Source organism: Phyllostomus discolor, chromosome 6 (genome assembly GCF_004126475.2).
Source record: "Phyllostomus discolor isolate MPI-MPIP mPhyDis1 chromosome 6, mPhyDis1.pri.v3, whole genome shotgun sequence".
Classification (NCBI taxonomy): Eukaryota; Metazoa; Chordata; class Mammalia; order Chiroptera; family Phyllostomidae; genus Phyllostomus; species Phyllostomus discolor.
This window is the reverse complement of record NC_040908.2, coordinates 170,864,740-170,886,225: the sequence shown is the minus strand read 5'-3', so window position 1 is coordinate 170,886,225 and position 21,486 is coordinate 170,864,740. Positions and strand designations below refer to the sequence as shown.

At 71.4% G+C, this 21,486-nt stretch overlaps 1 protein-coding gene across 1 annotated transcript; it reads left to right on the top strand.

The window, feature by feature from the left end:
- Window positions 1–660: 660 nt before the first annotated feature.
- On the top strand, window positions 661–21,354 carry MUC5B (mucin 5B, oligomeric mucus/gel-forming). The gene is made up of 33 exons (XM_036030037.1): window positions 661–730; window positions 2,896–2,967; window positions 3,515–3,571; window positions 3,759–4,023; window positions 4,148–4,262; window positions 4,381–4,471; window positions 4,572–4,678; window positions 5,354–5,555; window positions 5,919–6,044; window positions 6,135–6,252; window positions 6,341–6,479; window positions 6,748–6,858; window positions 6,992–7,061; window positions 7,391–7,528; window positions 7,849–8,013; window positions 8,262–8,356; window positions 9,005–9,131; window positions 9,353–9,608; window positions 10,085–10,140; window positions 10,296–10,396; window positions 10,505–10,656; window positions 10,979–11,117; window positions 11,245–11,358; window positions 12,169–12,348; window positions 12,962–13,201; window positions 14,013–14,169; window positions 14,448–14,576; window positions 14,765–14,909; window positions 15,259–15,302; window positions 15,378–15,575; window positions 15,789–18,642; window positions 18,719–19,022; window positions 19,103–21,354. Exons 1-33 carry the CDS (start codon window positions 661–663, stop codon window positions 21,332–21,334), a joined length of 9,369 nt encoding a protein of 3,122 aa, XP_035885930.1. The 3' UTR covers window positions 21,335–21,354.
- Window positions 21,355–21,486: the final 132 nt, after the last annotated feature.

The window sequence follows — 21,486 nt, the reverse complement described above, 5'->3', positions numbered from 1 at the left end:
AAGGCACGAGCCTCCTCCTAGGACCCCCAGAAGCAGCGTCGACCGGGTACCCCGCCCTCCACATCTGACCGACCACACCCCCCAGCCTGGCCAAGCGCGCAGTGAGCTCTGGGCCTCGAAGTCCCCTCCCCACCCTGGGACTGGTGGTGGACCGAGGCCTGCTCCCCTCAGACCCCCTCAGACTTCCTCAGCCTCCGCCAGGCTCTCGGGGAGGCGGGGGGCTGGACCTGGGGCTGAGTGTGAGGCCGCTGCTGACTGCCCTCCCCCACCGAGTGGGGGGCCGGCTGCTGCATGCGGACCCTCCTGGGTAGGCTGCCTGCAGGAGCTTAGCCGGCGGGAGAGGCCACCAGCGCCACTGCTCTGGTGTGGCTACGGGTGGATAGGCACCCCCTTCTCCCCGCTGATTCTCGGAAGCTGCTGGGGGCGGGGGTCCTGGGCTCCGGGGCCTGAGCCGAAACCCTCCCTCCTCTGCACCGCCTTCCTGCTCCGGCCCCTCCCCGAGAGCAAACACACGTGGCTGGCGAGGCGGCCGGGACAGTGCCCCCGTGGCCAGGAGCCGGGCTCAGGGCCAAGCCTGGCCGCTATATAAGCCCCGGGGCCCCCAGGGGAGCGAGCACCTTGCCCCACTCCCTCCTCACCGCCCGCCCACCGGTTGCCGGGATGGGCCCCCCAGGCAGGTGCCGGGCAGTGGCGTGGGCCCTGCTGGCCCTGCTCCTGGTGCAGAAGGCAGGTAAGGTGGAACCCTCACCCGGGGTCACAGCCCGGGCCCTCGCCCGCTGAGAACCACAGGCAGGACCGCACCCCGTGTGTCCCGGAGACACTGGGTGCCCCGGGGAAGACGCCCAGAGGGTCTTGGCCTCCAGGATTGGGCGGGGCGAGTGCTGGTGAGCAGGCCGAGTCTGGGGGTCTCCCCGCCGCCCGTGAGGCCCCCGTCAGAGCGGGCGGGGACAGCCGCAGGCACCTGCCCTGCCCGACGGTGCCCCTCCGTTCTGCCCTCGGGGGACGGAGGTCCCTCCCAGACACGGGGCTGTCCTGGGGTGAGCAGGCGGCCCAGCAGCCGGGAGCCGGTCCCTCCCAGACATAGGGCTGCCTCGGGGTGAGCCACATCCGTCCCTGCTCAGCTTTCCTCGGCCGCCCCTGCCTGTCTGTCTGTCTGTCTGTCTGTTGTCCCCCCACCCCAAGGCCCCCTGGCCCCGAGCTCCCCGGGAGCAGCAGGAGCCCTAATACTCACAGTCAGTGAGAAAGATGCAGCCTCAGGGGCTGTCTGGGCGACACCTGTCCCCGGCTGCACCAGCTCCTGCAGGCTGTCCCCACAGCGCTTCCCCCTGCGCTGGGGGTCTGGGCAAGCGACAGGGGGCGGTTGTCTCCCCGAGCCCCTGCTCTCAGCCCCCTTTCTTAGGTGAGCCAGGCCGAAGGCGAGGGGGCCTTTCCCATAGCCCCTCCTGGGGGTGGGTGGGAGGGTGCTGGGACGCACGGGTGCACAGCGGTGCGCGTCCGGCCTACTGCTCCGTCCGGGGTGCCGGTTCTCGCAGCTGTGATCCCACTCGAGGGGGGGCCCGTCCAGGCTCCCTGCCAACCTCGGGCCCTGCCCCTGAGGGGGCCTGCGGTGAGCCCTGTCTTACCCTTCCCTCACTTCCTTCTTCTCGGGGGTGAATCCCTGGAGACGAGGCGGGGGCGGGGGCACGGTGGTGGGTGGGGTCCCCGTGGGCCGCAGCCTCCGTTAGGGCTGGGTGCCGGTGGGCCCGGAATGGGCGGCCTTCATGCCCGGGGATGTGCAGTGATGGGGGTCGGTGGGGGGCATTTCTCCGGTGAGGGACGGGGGCCCCGGCTCACGGGGCACCCCCCCCACCCAAGGAGGGCCCCGCGTGGAGCCGGTTCTCCTGGAAAGGGGCCCAGAGGAGGGTGTGCCGTGTGACTGGGGTTCTCTTGACGGGGCCCGGGGCAGGCAGGAGGGCGGCGGGTCAGGGGTCAGGTGGACAGATGGGCGGAGGGTGCGGCTGGGCCCCCGGGTGAGGACAGGTGGACGCGGGGCCAGTGCCGAGGGTGTCAGGTGTCTGTGGTCTTCCCGGGAGAGCCGGACGGGAAGCAGCCGTCGCTGCGATGGCCACCACGGGGACGCGGGGCCCCACCCTGCCCCACCCCCCCATTGGAACGCAGGCTGGACATGAGTGAGAGACTCCTCGCAGGTTCGGGGAAGGGGTCCTGTGCCATGGAAAGGGCCCCCCCCCCACATATACCAGCCTGGCCGCGAGAGGCCTGGGGCCTCAGGCCTGTCCACCGAGGCAGCGAGAGGTCACTGGGGCTCGGCCTGGGTCAGGCTGGCCAGGGAGGCCCTGCCCGGAGGCAGCAGACACAGGCCACCCCGGCCACCCCAGCCCTGGGGCTCCGGGCCCCCCGCCGCCAGGCCCGGTGGCTCCTGCCCGCCTGGAGCTGCTCCGGCCGTGGGTTTTGCTAAGTCACGCCCGGAAGCCTCCCCAGCCACGTGTGTCCTTCGTCCCAACAAAGCCCGTCTTTGTCCTCCCCCGAGGGGTGGGGATGGGGCTGAGCCCTCTGCCCAAGGTGGCCGGGGTCAGCGGGGCCCACGCCTCTTCCCAGTTCCACGCTGCTGTCCTGTCACCTGCGAGAGGTGGGATGAGGGGCCACAGCGAGTTCTCGCAGCCTGGGGGGGGGTCAGCACGAGGACACTGAAGAGGTGCAGTCCCTGCCAGAGACTCCCACCCCAGGGTGGGGTGGCCTTGCGTTCTCTCCCTCTGGGTGGCCTGGAGGCCAGAGCCCACTCCTGTGGCTGCCTCCCTGCAGTCCTGGGACAGCGGCCCCTGGGTCCCCGGACGGGCCGCCAGGGCGGCAGGGGTGACCTGCCCGGCCCCTCACTGACCTCCTCCCCTGCTCCCACAGAGACGCAGGACATCGGGGAGCGGAGCTGGGCGAGCGCAGAGGCTGCCAAGAACGGTCAGAGGGTGGACACTGGTACTCGGCCCGAGCGGGTGGAGGGGCCCGGGCGGTGGGGACAGGCCCTTCCCCCCACCAGCTCTGAGGGGCACAGAGACCCTTCCCAGGCCCCGCCTGCCCAGGGGACGGGATGGCGGAGGGGGCTGAGCGAGAAGAAAGAAATGGAAGATGCACAGCAGATGCTCAAGTGCTCACACATGCTCACACACATCCACATGCTCACACATGCATGCACTCATGTGCTCACATGTCCACATGCTCGCTCACACACACCCATGTGCCCATGTGTCTACATGATCCACATGCACACGTGCCCACACACTCACACATGTGTACACATGTGTGTGAACACTCATGGCCATGCACACACAGAAAAGCACATGGCAGGAGCGTGTCTCAGGCAGATGGGGAGGCTCCAGCAGGGGCCACCCGCTTGTCCTGGGCTCCCTGGGGTGGGGTGGGGCAGGGTTGGCGGGAGCCTCCTACCACTCCTGGGGGGCCGTGAGGAAGGCGAGGTCCCAGGCAGGGCGTGACATCCCTGCCGTGACCCGCGCTCCCTCTGCAGCCCAGCCCCTGATCTTCCTCCCGCCTGACAACATCGCCGGCTTCCCCCGCATAAGCTGTGAGTGGACGCCGCCCTCTGCTGATGGGGTGGGGGGGCTGCTGGCCCCGGGGGTCAACGGTCTGGGGTAAAGCTGGGACAGTGAGGGGCAGCTGGATGGCCTCGGGCGGGGTCTCATGCCCCCCCGCGGGGGCTGGGTGCGTGTGGCGGCGGCGCCCCGTGAGGCCCCACCTCGCTGTCCCCGCAGCCCTGAACCCGGCCCACAACGGGCGGGTCTGCAGCACCTGGGGCGACTTCCACTTCAAGACCTTCGACGGCGACGTCTTCCGCTTCCCCGGCCGCTGCAACTACGTCTTCTCCGCGCACTGCGGGGCCGCCTACGAGGACTTCAACGTGCAGCTCCGCCGCCACGGCCGGGCCGGCTCCAGGCCCGCCATCACCCACGTGGTCCTCAAGGCCCAGGGGCTGGTGCTGGAGGTGTCCAACGGCTCCATCCTCATCGACGGGCAGCGGTGAGCCTGCCGGGCGTGGGCGGGCTCGGGGCGGGGGGGGGTGGGGGGGGGCCCAGAACCTCGGGAGGGCACCAGGGCCGGCCCCGAGCCAGGGCCCCGCAAGGACCAGAGCTTTGTGCCGCAGGGAGGAGCTGCCCTACAGCCGGGCCGGCCTCCTGGTGGAGCAGAGCAGCAGCTACGTCAAGGTCACCGTCAGGCTGGTGCTGACCTTCACGTGGAACGGAGAGGACAGCGCCCTGGTGAGAGGCCAGCCCCCGGCCCCGCCCTGGTTGCCGGGGCCCCAGCAGGTGGGCTGGGGGTCAGCGGGGGGCCCTGGCAGGCCTGCAGAGGCTAGAGCGGCCCCTCCCTCCCCCGCAGCTGGAGCTGGACGCCAAGTACGCCAACCAGACCTGTGGCCTCTGCGGCGACTTCAACGGGCTCCGCGCCGTCAAAGAGCTCTACAGCCACAGTGAGCGCCGCCAGGGGCGGGGCCTGAGCGGGGGGCGGGGCCCGGGCGCCGGCAGGCGCCCCGGGGGAGCCCCCACCCACGGAGCACCCCCTCTCCGCAGACACCAGGCTCACCCCGCTTCAGTTCGGGAACCTGCAGAAGCTGGACGGGCCCACGGAGCAGTGTGAGGACCCCCAGCCGTCCCCCGCCGACAACTGCACCATGAAGGTGGGCGCCTCTCGGGGACTGGCGCCCCCCCCCCCCGCAGCCCCTGCCTCCCCGGGCGTGGGCATGGCTGGAGGACAGGCTCTGGCCCCATGGATGGGGGGGGGTCCAGGTGGGGAAGGGTCTCCTGGACTGGGGGCAACCGAGGGCTGCACCTACACTCTCGGGGTGCACCCTCCGTGCCACCTGCACCCCTACTCATCTGAGTGAGCGGGCTCCTGTGCGTGTGCAAACACACCCCCACCATCCTGCCAAGAGTGCGGCCGGCTGGGAGCCCTTCCGGTGTGCCTGGAGAACCCCGGCTTTGGAAGAGGCTCGGAAGATCTGGGACCCCCCAAACCAGCTGGAACCCCGAGCATTCAATCGGGACATCGCTGGCCAGGGCGTGGCTGGGGAAGGAGGGTGTTCTGCTCAGGAGGGCTGGGCACCACCAGGGGCAGGGCCTACACCTTTCCGGGGGGCCCCACGTGAGTCCCGCGGCGCTGGGCAGGGCCGGGACCGCGTGTGGGTCTCTCTCCAGAGCCCAGCGGAGCTCTGCCCCAGGGCCGGCAGGCTCGGCCACTGAGCAGAAGCAGCACCAGTGGGCGGGGCGGCGGCAGGCTGGATGGGGGGAGCCGCCAGGGAAGAGGGGGCGAAGGCTGCGGGGTGGAGTTCCCACGCGGCCCCTGTGCTCCCCAGGACGACGTCTGCCGCCTCGCCCTGCGGGGCCCCGGCTTCGCCGCCTGCAACCGGCTGGTGGACCCCGAGCCCTACGTGGCGGTCTGCGCCCGGGACCTCTGCAGCTGCCCCGGCTGCCTGTGCGCCACCCTCACCGAGTACTCCCGCCAGTGCGCCCACGCTGGGGGCCGGCCGCAGAGCTGGAGGGGCCCCGACCTCTGCCGTGAGTGCGCGTCGCCGGGCCTGGGTCAGGGGCCGCCCCTGAGCAGCCTGGGCCCGGCGCCCACCTGGCACCTGTGGATACGAGGCGGGCGGAGCCCCTCGGGGGGCCACAGAGAGAGGGCGGGTGGGCGGGAGAGCCTTGGGGGGGGGGAGGCCGGGGGCACCCTCACCAGAGCCTGGGAAACGGCCGGGGGCCGAGACAGCAGAGCCACGGCCTCTGAGACCGAGGGCTCCGAGGCCCGGCGGTGGCTTTTGGGCGCCCTTGCTGGCGCACAGAAGGTGGGAGTGGAGGCGGCCTTTCGGCGCACCCGGCCACCCGAGTGCCTTCCTGGGGGCCAAGCGTGCTCCCCTCTGCCCCCCGCAGCCCGGACGTGCCCCCTCAACATGCAGCACCAGGAGTGCGGCTCGCCCTGCGCCGACACCTGCTCCAACCCCCAGCGCTCCCAGCTGTGCGAGGACCACTGCGTGGACGGCTGCTTCTGCCCCCCAGGCAGGTGCCCCGGCCCTTGGGGGCAGCCCCCGCCCGGACGCTGGGCCCCCACCCCACCCCGGCGCCGCTGACCCGCTCTCCCGCCCGCAGGCACCGTGCTGGACGACGTCACGAACACGGGCTGCCTGCCACTGCACCGCTGCCCCTGCACCCACGGCGGCCGCACCTACGCCCCTGGGGACTCCTTCACCTCCAGCTGCAGCTCCTGGTAGGAGCCCCCTCCCCGCCCCGTCCCACCCGGGGCGTGGTGCCTGGGCCCGGCCCTCACCCTTCTCACCGGCGCTCGTGGCCCCCAGCACCTGCTCCGGGGGGCTGTGGCAGTGCCAGGACCTGCCGTGCCCGGGCACCTGCTCCGTTACCGGCGGCTCCCACATCTCCACCTACGACGAGAGGCTCTACGACATGCACGGGGACTGCGGCTACCTCCTGTCAAAGGTGCGGCCGGGCCCGCGGCCCCCAACCGGGGAAGGGTCCGTGGTGGCCATGGGATAGGGGGAAAAGCCCCCACAGCCCCCTCCTGGGCCCCACCCCAACGAGGAAGCCCCCGGGCTCACACTCACAGGGCACCGGAGGGCTCCCCGACCCGGAGATAAGCTCCTGGGGGCAACCACAGGTGCAGAGGCCCGAGAGCCTGCGGCCTGTGGGGGCGCCCGGGCACAGGGCCGCCACGCATGCATGCTCAGCCCCGCCCCGTTGGCCCTAGAAATGTGCGGACAGCGACTTCGTGGTGCTGGCCGAGCTGCGGAAGTGCGGCCTAACGGACAACGAGAACTGCCTCAAAACCGTGACGCTGAGCTTGAACAGCGGGGACACGGTGAGGGTCCCGCCCCGACGCCTGGGAGGGGGTGGGGCCAGGGGGCCAGGGGCGCAGGGAGCAGCCTCCAACTCCCTCCCCCGAGCCCCGTGGCCGCTCCCCATGCTGACCGTGGCCCCACCTCCCCTCGCAGACCATCCGCATCCAGGCCAGCGGCGGGGTCTTCATGAACTCCATCTACACCCAGCTGCCCCTGTCAGCAGGTGCGGGGCCCCGGGGACAGCGGGGCCACGCCCAGAGGGAGCCTGCCCCGGGCCGGCTGGGCCCTCTGCTGGCTCTCTGTGGCCTTGGGCAGCTCCAGAACACCCCAGGGAGGGTCGGTTTGCCAGGACGGGGCGGGGCGTCAGCGGTCCGTGGTCATGACTCCTGCCGGTGTGCGAGCTCCGGCCCAGCTCCCGGAGGACCGGACGCCTGTCCCAGCCAGTCCAGCCTCCCAGGCTGTCCCGGGAGGGCAGAGCCTCAGGCGCTGGTGGTCAGCGTGGCTGGGCCTGGCCTGGGGCGGCCTCTGACCGTGCCCCTCCCCCCGCCCCAGGGAACCTCGTCATCTTCAGGCCCTCGACCTTCTTCATCCTGGTGCACACGGGCCTGGGGCTGCAGCTGGAGGTGCAGCTGGTGCCCCTCATGCAGGTCTTCCTCAGGCTGGACCCCGCCTACCGAGGCCAGATGTGCGGTGAGGCTGGGCGGGGCCCGAGGGGCTGGGGCCCCCGTGGGGGCAGAGCGGGACCCGGGGTGCGGGTGCAAGCAGGGGGCGCAGAGGGTGGCAGGAGGTGGGGACTGGGGAGGCAGCGGCTCCGAGGGCACCAGATGGCCGATCGGTCTGGCCGGTGGCGGGCCGTGGGGTGGGGGGGGATGGAGAGCAAGCCAGGCCGCCTTCACTCAGGGGGCTTCGCACAGGCCCGGACCCCCACCGGAGCTGCGGCTGCCACCACAGGGTGGGAGAGCCCACCGGGAGGGGGAGCGGGGGCTGACTGAGGCCCCTCCCGCCCCCAGGTCTCTGCGGGAACTTCAACCAGAACCAGGCCGACGACTTCCGGACCCTCAGCGGCGTGGTGGAGGGCACGGCCGCCGCCTTCGCCAACACCTGGAAGACGCAGGCCGCCTGCCCCAACGTCCGGAACAGCTTTGAGGACCCCTGCGCCCTCAGCGTGGAGAACGGTACATGGGCGGGGGGCGGGGGACCCCGATATCTGTCTGCAGGCAGCGGGGTCTGGGGTGAGCAGGCGGGGGTGCTGGGACCTGTCTCTGGACAGAGACTCTTGCTGCCCACGTGGTGGTGGGCGAGCCCCAAAGCCAGGGCTGGGCCTGCGTGGGGGGCGGGGGGGGGCAGGAGCCAGGGCGCAGGTGCAGGGGGAGGGGGCAGTGAGCTGTGCCCGGTGACAGTCCCCCCGTGTCCCCCCTCGCAGAGAAATATGCCCAGCACTGGTGCTCCCTGCTGACCGACCCCGCCGGCCCCTTCTCGCCTTGCCACTCCGTCATCAGCCCCGCGCCCTTCCACTCAGTGAGACCCCGACCCCAGGCCCCGCGCCCCGCACGAGGCGGGTGTCCTGCCTGCAGCTGCCCCCCGTCCCCAGCCTCCCCTCTGGGTTCCTCCGTCAAGGGTCAGCTCCCGTGGAGGGGTCTGGGGGCATCCTTCCTGCCCCTCCCAGCTTCTGGGGCCCCAGGTCCTCGTGGGCTTGTGGCCGCCCTGGCCCAGGCCAGGTCGCTGTCACAGGCCCCAGGGGCTATCTTTCTGGGGGGGACACAGTTCAGCCCCCGACCACTGGCCCCCCGCCAGCTTTCAGGAAGCTCAAAGCTCCAAAATGCACAGGACCGCACCCCCGGGAAGGAGTGCACACGAGGAAGGCAGGCCCGCCTCCGCCCCTCTGGGAGTGGGGGGCCCCGCCCCATCCAGGAGCCCTGGGAGAAATAGCCTGAGCTGGGTCAGGGGTTCTCGCTGGACCTTGTCCCGGTCCTGCAGAGACCCCTCCTGCAGACCCCCGCTGAGCCACGGCCTGCCCCGCCCCTGAGTGGGCGGTGTCCCTCCTGGTGGCCGGAGGCCCCACCTTCCTTAGTCTGTAGCTGGGCCCTCCTTGGGGGCGGAGCTCCGGACTGGCAGGGGGCGGGGCTCTGGTGGGCGGGGTCCCTGACGCCCGCCGCCCGTCCGCAGCACTGCCTGTTCGACACCTGCAACTGCGAGAGGAGCGAGGACTGCATGTGCGCCGCCCTGGCCTCCTACGTCCGCGCATGCGCCGCCCGGGGCCTGCTGCTCAGCGGCTGGAGGGCCGGCGTCTGCAGTGAGTGCGGGGGGGCGCCGTCTTCCCAGGCTGGGCGGGGTGCTGGGGACCCCAGGGCAGCCACCCCCACCCCGGGGCCTCAGAGGATCTTGGGGTGCTTCCTTCCCCCGCCCAACCAAGAACCCGGTGCTCTCAGCATCCCCGTTTCCAGAGGGGAAACTGAGTCTCGGGCCACTCGCAGCCCGGCCCGGCCGCTGACCTCAGTGTCGCCCCGCCCCCAGCCAAGTACACGAACTCCTGCCCCAAGTCCCAGAGCTACGCCTACGTGGTGAGCGGCTGCCAGCCCACCTGCCGGGCCCTGAGCGAGACTGACGTCACCTGCGGGGTCAGCTTCGTGCCCGTGGAGGGCTGCACCTGCCCCAACGGCACCTTCCTGGACGACAGGGGCAACTGTGTGCCCGCCGAGGCCTGCCCCTGCTACTTCCACGGCTCCGTGGTGGCCCCCCGGGAGGTGGTGCACGACCACGGCGTGGTGTGGTAAGGGCCACTGCCCGCTCCCTCCCCGATGTCCCGCCACCCCCCCCCCCACCCCGGAAGGCAGGGGGTCCTCGCCTGCCTGCCTGCCGCACACGTAGGGGAACGGGGCCCCCAGGGGAGGGAACTTCCCACCCACCCCTCAGCCCTTCGGTAAAGAAGGGCCCCTCCCCGGGCCCCAGAGCGGATTCGGAGGGTCCAGGGCCCCCGGAGGGTGCTGGGCGGGTGGAGCGCCCTCACCGGCTGGGCACCGTCACGGGCCGGGGCCGGGGCCAGGTCCTGCACATCCGGAGGCTGGCTTTCTCCCGCCTCTTGGCTCAGGCCCTCCAGAGCCTTTGCGGGGTTGGGGGCCTTCCCCGAGACCCCGAAAGTAGGCAACGCCCTCCCCGGGTGACCAGGCCCCCGCCCTCGCGCCCTTGCGGCCGGGGTCAGCCGGCCAGTGGGTAGCGGCCCAGGCCAGCCATCCGTCTCTCTTGTAGCTCCTGCAGCAACGGGAAGCTGAGTTGCCTGGGCGCCACGGAGCAGACAAGGACGGGTACTGCCTCCCCCCCCCCCCCGCCCCCGCCCCCGCCCCCGCCCCCCAGCCGCCAGCCTGGGGCCCCTGCTCCAGGGGAAGTGGGAGGAGCCTCTGCCGGTCTGGGGCGGGGTCCCGGCTGCGTGGCCACCACCCACTGAGCCGACCCTCCGCAGGCTGCGTGGCCCCCATGGTGTACCTGGACTGCAACAACGCCTCAGCCGGCACCCTCGGGTCCGAGTGCCTCCGCAGCTGCCACATGCTGGACGTGGACTGCGTGAGTCAGCTGGGGGGCGCAGCCGCGTCACTGCCCCGGGGATGTGCCCCTCCCCCGGCGCCGCCCCAGCAGCGGGCGCATCGCTGACCAGCTCCCTTCTCTCCGCAGTTCAGCGCGCACTGCGTGTCCGGCTGTGTCTGCCCCCCGGGGCTGCTGTCCAACGGCAGTGGGGGCTGCGTGGCCGAGCAGGACTGCCCCTGTCTGCACAACGAGGCCGCCTACCGGCCCGGGGACACCATCAGGGTGGACTGCAACACCTGGTGGGTCCCGGGCCTCTCAGGGGGGGACGGTGGGCGTGGGCAGAGCGCGGCAGCCGAGAGGCCACAGGGGCAGTGGCCGGGCGGTCCCTGGCAGGGGGCTGACAGGAGCGGAGTCCTGGCGCCGCCCCCACCCCTTGGAAAGCCCCGTTCGCTCCCGTTTGTCCTCTGGAAGGTGCCCCAGGGGCCCGGCACGTGGCGGGGCGGCAGCTGCCAAGGGCCGCTGAAGCGGCGTCCTCCGGCCCCCCACGGCCCGCGGCAGCCAGGTCCCATCACTGTCCCCGCCGTGGCCCGGTGACAGGACCTCCCTCTCCGCCCCTTGCAGCACCTGCCGGAACCGCAGGTGGGACTGCACCCGCAGGCCCTGCCTGGGCACCTGCGTGGCCTATGGGGACAGCCACTTCATCACCTTCGACGGCGAGCGGTACAGCTTCCAGGGCAACTGCGAGTACACGCTGGCCCAGGTACCCACTCCGCCCTCGCCCCGCCCCTTGCTGAGCCCCTCCCTCCGGCCTTGCTCCGCCCCCTGCTCCGCCATGCAGGGCCGCTGGGCTCCGGGCCTGACCAGGGTGGCGTCTCTCCCTGTCCCAGGACCACTGCGGCGGCAACGGCAGCACCAACGGCACCTTCCGCATTGTCACCGAGAACGTCCCCTGTGGGACCTCAGGTGTCACCTGCTCCAAGGCCATCAAGATCTTCCTGGAGGTGAGGGGGTGACGATGAATCTTCTCCCTCTCTCAGCAGCTGACTGGCTCACCCTGTTGGGGTCCCCCCGCCCTGGGCCCCTGGCCCTCCCGCTGCATTGTGACCTGGGGTGGCTGTAACGACTGGCTACAGCCCCTTAAACCGGGGAGATTCCTGCCCTCGTAGTTCTGAGGCCAGGGCTCCGACATCCAGGCGTGACAGTCCTGCCCCTCCCCGGGCTCCTCGGGGCTCCAGGCGTCATTTCTGGACTCGGGCCGTGTCCCCGCCGTCTCCGCCTGTGCGTCCCACTCGTCTCTTGCAGGGACGCCCGCCGTGGGGCTCAGGGTCCCCCAGATGCAGGTTGTCTGCAGACCCTCACCCAGTTACATCTGCCGAGTGCTGCAGACAAGGCCCGGCGCACGGGTGTCCAGGGCCAGGGCAGGGCCTGTGCTCTGGGGGCCTCCATCCGCCCACCACAGCCGGGAGACTCCCTTCCGGGCGAGGGAGGCTGGTGCTCACAGGCCAGGGAGCAGAGCTGCTGGCTGGGGGTTGCTTCCCGGGGGGGCACAGGGGAGCACAGGGAGAGCGGGAGGAAGGCGGCAGCCCGGGTGGGCGTGAGGGGAGCGGTGGGGGCGAAGCGCTGGACAGAGGGCCAGGGCCTCGGCTGGCGCCTCCCGCCACCCCCTGCTGGGCCTGAGGCCTCCCACTGTCCACCCAGCATGCCCTGCCCAGCCTCGCGCCCGAAGATCACTGAGGTGTCCGAGCCCGGTGCCTCGGGCCCCTGCGTGCCCGCGGGCCCCGTCCCCTCAGCCCCCCTGCGCCCCTCCACAGAACTATGAGGTCATGCTCCACGGGGGCACCTACAAGGTGGTGCGGCGGGGGCTGGGCGGAGACCTGCCCTACAGGATCCGGTACATGGGCACCCACCTGGCGGTCGAGACCCGCAGCGGCCTGGTCGTGTCCTGGGACCGGAAGACCAGCGTGTTCATCCGGCTGCGCCAGGATTACAAGGTGAGGGCGGGCAGGCTGCGGGACCCTCGGGCAGGGACAGAGCCCCCTCACGGGCCTGGCCTTGCAGGGCCCTCTGGCAGCTGGCCGTCTGCTGAGGGCTGGGGTTCTGAAAACGGGGGTGTCGCAGTCCTGTCGCACAGCCGCTCCGCTCCCGGGAGTGTCCGCTCAGCGGTCCCACACCCTCTGTCCTGAGGTCCTAGGGGGAAGCGCGTGCCTGCCCGCCTGCCCGCTCTGTCCACCTGCTCACCTGTCCACCTGCTCACCTGTCCACCTGCTCACCTGTCCACCAGCTCACCTGTCCCTCTGCTCACCTGCCTGCTCGGTCTACATGCCCTCCTGCCCACCTGTTCACCCACCCATCTGACCACCTGTCTACCTGCCTGCTTGCCTGCCTGCCTCTTCACCTGTCCACCTGCCCACCTGCCTGCCTGCCTGGCTTCCTGCCTGTCTTCCTATCCACCTGTGCACTGCAGGACCCACTGTGCTCCTGTCCCCTTGCAAGGTCACTGGGCGCCGCCCGAGGGGACTGAGTGCCCTGCACTCACCCCGCGCCCCCAGCCAGGCTGCCCCCTGCAGCCCCGCCCCACGCGCCCGCCTGTCCCCACGTCCGCAGGGGAGGGTCTGCGGGCTGTGCGGGAACTTCGACGACAACGCCCTCAACGACTTCACCACGCGGAGCCAGTCGGTGGCGGGCGACGCCCTGGAGTTCGGCAACAGCTGGAAGTTCTCCCCGTCCTGCCCGGACGCCCCGGCGCCCAGGGACCCCTGCACCGCCAACCCCTACCGCAAGTCCTGGGCGCAGAAGCAGTGCAGCATCCTCAACGGCGCCGTCTTCCAGGCGTGCCGCTCTCAGGTGCGGGGCGGGCAGCGGCTCTGGGCATGGGGGCCGGGGCTGAGGGCTGGCGGCTGGGGTGGCCTCCTTCCCTCCGGGAGGAAGCTGAATCTGGCCTGGCCTGGGCCTCGGTGGACGGGCGGTCTCCTCCCCGCTGACCACCGAGCACGGGCAGGGCACACTGTCTGGCCTCCCACCGGGTGGACGCTGGTGTGCCCCTTCCCAGCAGAGAGCGTCCTGGCTGCGTCCCTCCGCCCCCCCAAATGGAAGCGGGGCTGTGGGTCCTACAGCCCTGGTGTGACCCCGGCCCCGCCCTGCCCCCCCCATTCCCTGACTGGCCAACGCCCCCGCCGGGCCACGTGGTGCAAAGGGCCAGGATCAGCCTCAGAGACTGCCCAGCGGTCCTTCCTGTGACGAGGACACTGGTGCCCACTCACCCGCTGTTTCTGGATCTGGGACCCACGCAAGGATGAGCGGGCCTGCCGTGCCGATGCCCCCACACCCGCCCCCTGGCTCACAGAGTCCTCTGAGCCTGACCCGCAACCCCACCTGACTGGGGTCCCCGGGGCTCTGCCGCCTCCCATTTGTCAGGACAGCACCCCACAGTCCCCAGGAGGGCCGGTGTGCACTCCAGTGGGGTGCTGAGCAGGGCATCAGGTGCCGGGCGAGGTGAGGTCAGAGGGGACCAGAGGAGAGGCCCGGTGGGAGGAGCCTCCCCGCTGCCTCCCGGCGCAGTCACAGGTCACCGCCGGCAGGTGGGCTGCTGTCTCCGAGCCAGTGTGTGCTGGTTCTTCCCACCGCTAAGCGGCCCCCCTGCCCATCCCCCCCGCAGGTCGACCCCACCAAGTACTACGAGGCCTGCGTGGGTGACGCGTGCGCCTGCGACGCGGGCGGCGACTGCGAGTGCTTCTGCACGGCCGTGGCCGCCTACGCCCAGGCCTGCCGCGAGGTGGGCGTGTGCGTGTCCTGGCGCACCCCCGACGTCTGCCGTGAGTCGGGCTCGGCCGCGGTGCGGAAGGGCGGGTGCGCGGTGGCGGGAGGAGGCAGGCTGCCCTGGGCTCAGGCCGTGCAGACCAGGCACCCAGGCCACCCCCAGATGGGATGGCTCCGGGGAACGGACAGGCTGCCCGTCCAGGGCTGAGAAATGGAAACAGGGGTGAACGCCAGAGGCGGCCTGAGACCCTCCGCTGCCAGGGCGCTCGGGCTGGCCGCGCGGCGCCGGCGCCTTAGCCTCTGCCGGCCCTCGGCCTCTGTCCCCCACGCTCAGCCCTGTTCTGCGACTACTACAACCCCCACGGGGAGTGCGAGTGGCACTACCAGCCCTGCGGGGTCCCCTGCCTGCGGACCTGCCGGAACCCCAGTGGACACTGCCTGGTGGACCTGCCCGGCCAGGAAGGTGAGGGGCAGACGTCCCCGAGGAGCCCCACCTCCCCAGCCGGGGACACCGCGCAGGCGTCGGGGGACAGGGGCGGGGGCCGCGGGGCACGTGGGCTCCTGCTACCAGCACATTGCACCCCCGGGGCCTGGCTGCGCGGACCCCCTAGCCTGGGAGGGTGAGTCTCTCCCGCCATGTGCTCGCCCCAGGCTGCTACCCTAAGTGCCCGCCCAACAAGCCGTTCTTCAGTGAGGACCAGATGAAGTGTGTGGCCCAGTGCGGCTGCTACGATGACGACGGGAACTACCACGAAGTCGGCTCCAGCGTCCCCACAGCGGAGAACTGCCAGAGCTGGTGAGCGGGTGACTGGGGCGGGGCCGAGGGGCTGGGCGGGGCCGGAACTGCTGAGAGGGCGGGACCAAGGGGGCGGGGCCAGAGCTGGCGAGGGGTGGGGAAGAGCAGGGGCGGAGGGTGGGGCGGGGCCAGAGCTGGCAAGGGGCGGGGTGGAGCGGGGCCTGGAGGACTAGGGGCGGAGGGTGGGGCGGAGCCAGAGCCGGCGAGGGGTGGGGAAGAGCGGGGGCGGAGGGTGGGGCGGGGCCAGAGCTGGCAAGGGGCGGGGTGGGCGGGGCCTGGAGGAATGGGGGCGGGGCGGGAGGGGCGGGGCAGGGCCGGTTAGGGCCTCAGCTCCCCTCTTTTCTCCCAGTGACTGCGCCCCAGGCGGCATCCGGTGCACACACAGCCTCGCGGGTAAGGAGGGGCCTGGTTGGTTAGGACGCTGGGGGCTGGGGCTCCTCTGAGCGCTGTATCTGCCCTGACTCCCAGCCTGTAAGTGCACCTACGAGGGTAAGACGTACAGCTACGGGGACGTCATCTACAACACGACCGATGGGCTGGGAGCCTGCTTGACCGCCGTCTGCGGAGAAAACGGCACGATCGTGCGGAAGACCACGGAATGCCAGGGAACAGCCTCCACCACACCCTTCAGCTTCACCTCCACCGCGGTTCCGCCCTCCGCCACAGGTGGGCTGACCTGGGGGAAGCCACCGTCCGGGTAAGGGAAGGAGACCCAGCTGCTGCTCCGTGCAGAAGTTCTGGGGCCGGGGACGGACTGGGATTCTGCAGGGGCCCACGGACCCGCCCTGGGGCCACAAGGGGACGTGCGTCACTCGACCTCCGGGGCATGCTGACCAGAACGCAGAGGAGTAACCCGGTCTCCTGCCCCCACCCCCACAGGCCCGGCCCCCACCCTCTCCACCGTGTGCGTGCACCAGGAGTGCCACTGGTCGGCCTGGTACGATGGCAGCCATCCAGAGCCCGGCATGGGCGGCGGGGACTTCGAGACGCTTGCCCACCTGAGGCAGAGGGGTTACCACATCTGCCCGGGCCCAAGCGGCATCGAGTGCAGGGCACAGCTGCTCCCCGACACGCCCCTGGAGCAGCTGGGCCAGAAGGTGGAGTGCGACCCCGTGCGGGGGCTCACCTGCCTCAACAGCGAGCAGAGCCCCCCCCTCTGCCACAACTACGAGCTGCGGGTGCTCTGCTGCGAATACGTGCCCTGCATCACCCCCTCGGGCCCGGCCCCCAGCCAGAGTCCGACCCCCAGGCCCTCGTCCACCTCCACTGTCCAGACAACAACGGCCTTCACCACGCCCTCCAAGGAGTCCGGCAGCACCGAGGCTCCGAGCACCACCTGCCAGCCCCGGTGTTGGTGGACAACGTGGTTCGATGAGGACTACCCCCAGCCCGAGGAGGCGGGGGGGGACATTGAGTCCTTCGACAAGATCAGGAGCGCGGGCAGCGCGGTGTGCGAGCGGCCAGTGGACATAGAGTGCCGGGCCGAGGGCTTCCCCGACAGGCGCCCCGAGGAGCTGGGCCAGCGCGTGCACTGCGACCCCAGCTTCGGCCTGGTCTGCCGGAACGCCGAGCAGCTGGGCCTGTTCAAGATGTGCTACAACTACAGAATCCGCCTGCTGTGCTGCAGCTGTGAGGAGCCCGGCCCCACCACCACGGCCACGGCCCCCTCGAGGAGCCCCACGGCTCCCACCACCTCCGCAAAGTCCACTGCCCTGCCGGGGACCTCGATGGGCTCATCACGGGGACCCACCCAGGAGCCAGAGACAACTCGGACGTCCAGAGCTTGGCCAAGCACGAGGACACCAGTGAGCACTTCTGGCACGGTCTCCACCCGCCCGCCGTCTCCGCCACTCCCTGGGACGAGCGCACCCACAGCAGGGACCCAGGTGCCCACGACCACCACGGAGGCCACCACCGGCCATGGCATAACCGCCTGTGAACCCAAGTGTGAGTGGACAGAATGGTTTGACGTGGACTTCCCCACCTCTGGGGTCGCCGGCGGAGACATGGAGACCTACGAAAACATCAGAGCCGCGGGCGGCAAGATGTGCCCGGAGCCGCAGAAGATTGAGTGCCGGGCCGAGAACTACCCGGAGGTGAGCCTTGACCAGATCGGCCAGGTGGTCAGCTGCAGCCTGCAGACCGGGCTGGTGTGCAGGAACGGGGACCAGAAGGGACAGTTCAACATGTGCTTCAACTACAACATCCGAGTGCTGTGCTGTGAGCAGCCCCGCCACTGCCCCACCACCCGGACACCCACAACAACGGGTCTGCCGTCCACCCAGACCACACCCACCCCCTCAAGGACACCACTACCTACCACATCGGCCCACACACGAGGCCCCGACACAGCCCCCGTGCAGAAGGTCACCACGCAGACCACACGCAGGGTCCCAACCAGCAGTCCCACCTTTGGGACCACCCTGAACTTGAGCACCACAACGACCACACCCATCGTGTCTACTCCGACCTCTATGACCACAGAGGTCTGCAAGCCTCGCTGCACCTGGACAGACTGGCTGGACCAGAGCTACCCCATGCCCGGGGCCTCGGGCGGCGACTTTGAGACCTTCGACAACCTGCGGGCGGCCGGCACGCCCCTGTGCGCGAGGCCCGTGGCCCTGGAGTGCCGGGCCGAGTCCCAGCCCGACGTGCCCCTGGCCCGGCTGGGCCAGAAGGTGCTGTGCAGCCTGGAGGAGGGCCTGGTGTGCCACAACCGCGACCAGGCCGGCCAGTTCCAGATGTGCCTCAACTACCAGATCCGCGTGCTCTGCTGCGACGACTACAGCCACTGCCCCACGACACCGGCCACCACCACGGCCCCTCCGCCGACCTCTGGGGCCACCAGCACCCCAGGGCCGTCCTCCACCACGGCCACCACCCTAACTGCAACCTCCAGGGCCACCAGCCGGGCCACCACCTACCCTGGGGGCTCCAGCACCACGGCCAGCACAACCCAGGCCACCTCGAGCTCGGGGGCCAGCACCGGGGGATCCCCGCCGCCCCCCGTTCCTGGGACCACCAGCGCCCTGCCCCGCACCACCCGACGCCCCTCATCAGTCACCCCTACACCCTCGGTGTCTTCGGTGACCACCCCGACCTCAGCCACCACGCCCTCTGTCACCCCCACCACCGCGTGTCTGCCTCGCTGCACCTGGACAGACTGGCTGGACCAGAGCTACCCCATGCCCGGGGCCTCGGGCGGCGACTTTGAGACCTTCGACAACCTGCGGGCGGCCGGCACCCCCCTGTGCGCGCGGCCCGTGGCCCTGGAGTGCCGGGCCGAGTCCCAGCCCGACGTGCCCCTGGCCCGGCTGGGCCAGAAGGTGCTGTGCAGCCTGGGGGAGGGCCTGGTGTGCCACAACCGCGACCAGGCCGGCCAGTTCCAGATGTGCCTCAACTACCAGATCCGCGTGCTCTGCTGCGACGACTACAGCCACTGCCCCACGACACCGGCCACCACCACGGCCCCTCCGCCGACCTCTGGGGCCACCAGCACCCCAGGGCCGTCCTCCACCACGGCCACCACCCTAACTGCAACCTCCAGGGCCACCAGCCGGGCCACCAGCCAGCCTGGGGCTCCAGCACCACGGCCAGCACAACCCAGGCCACCTCGAGCTCGGGGGCCAGCACCGGGGGATCCCCGCCGCCCCCCGTTCCTGGGACCACCAGCGCCCTGCCCCGCACCACCCGACGCCCCTCATCAGTCACCCCTACACCCTCGGTGTCTTCGGTGACCACCCCGACCTCAGCCACCACGCCCTCTGTCACCCCCACCACCGCGTGTCTGCCTCGCTGCACCTGGACAGACTGGCTGGACCAGAGCTACCCCATGCCCGGGCCTCGGGCGGCGACTTTGAGACCTTCGACAACCTGCGGGCGGCCGGCACCCCCCTGTGCGCGCGGCCCGTGGCCCTGGAGTGCCGGGCCGAGTCCCAGCCCGACGTGCCCCTGGCCCGGCTGGGCCAGAAGGTGCTGTGCAGCCTGGGGGAGGGCCTGGTGTGCCACAACCGCGACCAGGCCGGCCAGTTCCAGATGTGCCTCAACTACCAGATCCGCGTGCTCTGCTGCGACGACTACAGCCACTGCCCCACGACACCGGCCACCACCACGGCCCCTCCGCCGACCTCTGGGGCCACCAGCACCCCAGGGCCGTCCTCCACCACGGCCACCACCCTAACTGCAACCTCCAGGGCCACCAGCCAGCCTGGGGGCTCCAGCACCACGGCCAGCACAACCAGGCCACCTCGAGCTCGGGGGCCAGCACCGGGGGATCCCCGCCGCCCCCCGTTCCTGGGACCACCAGCGCCCTGCCCCGCACCACCCGACGCCCCTCATCAGTCACCCCTACACCCTCGGTGTCTTCGGTGACCACCCCGACCTCAGCCACCACGCCCTCTGTCACCCCCACCACCGCGTGTCTGCCTCGCTGCACCTGGACAGACTGGCTGGACCAGAGCTACCCCATGCCCGGGGCCTCGGGCGGCGACTTTGAGACCTTCGACAACCTGCGGGCGGCCGGCACCCCCCTGTGCGCGCGGCCCGTGGCCCTGGAGTGCCGGGCCGAGTCCCAGCCCGACGTGCCCCTGGCCCGGCTGGGCCAGAAGGTGCTGTGCAGCCTGGGGGAGGGCCTGGTGTGCCACAACCGCGACCAGGCCGGCCAGTTCCAGATGTGCCTCAACTACCAGATCCGCGTGCTCTGCTGCGACGACTACAGCCACTGCCCCACGACACCGGCCACCACCACGGCCCCTCCGCCGACCTCTGGGGCCACCAGCACCCCAGGGCCGTCCTCCACCACGGCCACCACCCTAACTGCAACCTCCAGGGCCACCAGCCGGGCCACCAGCCAGCCTGGGGGCTCCAGCACCACGGCCAGCACAACCCAGGCCACCTCGAGCTCGGGGGCCAGCACCGGGGGATCCCCGCCGCCCCCCGTTCCTGGGACCACCAGCGCCCTGCCCCGCACCACCCGACGCCCCTCATCAGTCACCCCTACACCCTCGGTGTCTTCGGTGACCACCCCGACCTCAGCCACCACGCCCTCTGTCACCCCCACCACCGCGTGTCTGCCTCGCTGCACCTGGACAGACTGGCTGGACCAGAGCTACCCCATGCCCGGGGCCTCGGGCGGCGACTTTGAGACCTTCGACAACCTGCGGGCGGCCGGCACCCCCCTGTGCGCGCGGCCCGTGGCCCTGGAGTGCCGGGCCGAGTCCCAGCCCGACGTGCCCCTGGCCCGGCTGGGCCAGAAGGTGCTGTGCAGCCTGGGGGAGGGCCTGGTGTGCCACAACCGCGACCAGGCCGGCCAGTTCCAGATGTGCCTCAACTACCAGATCCGCGTGCTCTGCTGCGACGACTACAGCCACTGCCCCACGACACCGGCCACCACCACGGCCCCTCCGCCGACCTCTGGGGCCACCAGCACCCCAGGGCCGTCCTCCACCACGGCCACCACCCTAACTGCAACCTCCAGGGCCACCAGCCGGGCCACCAGCCAGCCTGGGGGCTCCAGCACCACGGCCAGCACAACCCAGGCCACCTCGAGCTCGGGGGCCAGCACCGGGGGATCCCCGCCACCCCCCGTTCCTGGGACCACCAGCGCCCTGCCCCGCACCACCCGACGCCCCTCATCAGTCACCCCTACACCCTCGGTGTCTTCGGTGACCACCCCGACCTCAGCCACCACGCCCTCTGTCACCCCCACCACCGCGTGTCTGCCTCGCTGCACCTGGACAGACTGGCTGGACCAGAGCTACCCCATGCCCGGGGCCTCGGGCGGCGACTTTGAGACCTTCGACAACCTGCGGGCGGCCGGCACCCCCTGTGCGCGCGGCCCGTGGCCCTGGAGTGCCGGGCCGAGTCCCAGCCCGACGTGCCCCTGGCCCGGCTGGGCCAGAAGGTGCTGTGCAGCCTGGGGGAGGGCCTGGTGTGCCACAACCGTGACCAGGCCGGCCAGTTCCAGATGTGCCTCAACTACCAGATCCGCGTGCTCTGCTGCGACGACTACAGCCACTGCCCCACGACACCGGCCACCACCACGGCCCTCCGCCGACCTCTGGGGCCACCAGCACCCCAGGGCCGTCCTCCACCACGGCCACCACCCTAACTGCAACCTCCAGGGCCACCAGCCAGCCTGGGGGCTCCAGCACCACGGCCAGCACAACCCAGGCCACCTCGAGCTCGGGGGCCAGCACCGGGGGATCCCCGCCGCCCCCCGTTCCTGGGACCACCAGCGCCCTGCCCCGCACCACCCGACGCCCCTCATCAGTCACCCCTACACCCTCGGTGTCTTCGGTGACCACCCCGACCTCAGCCACCACGCCCTCTGTCACCCCCACCACCGCGTGTCTGCCTCGCTGCACCTGGACAGACTGGCTGGACCAGAGCTACCCCATGCCCGGGGCCTCGGGCGGCGACTTTGAGACCTTCGACAACCTGCGGGCGCCGGCACCCCCCTGTGCGCGCGGCCCGTGGCCCTGGAGTGCCGGGCCGAGTCCCAGCCCGACGTGCCCCTGGCCCGGCTGGGCCAGAAGGTGCTGTGCAGCCTGGGGAGGGCCTGGTGTGCCACAACCGC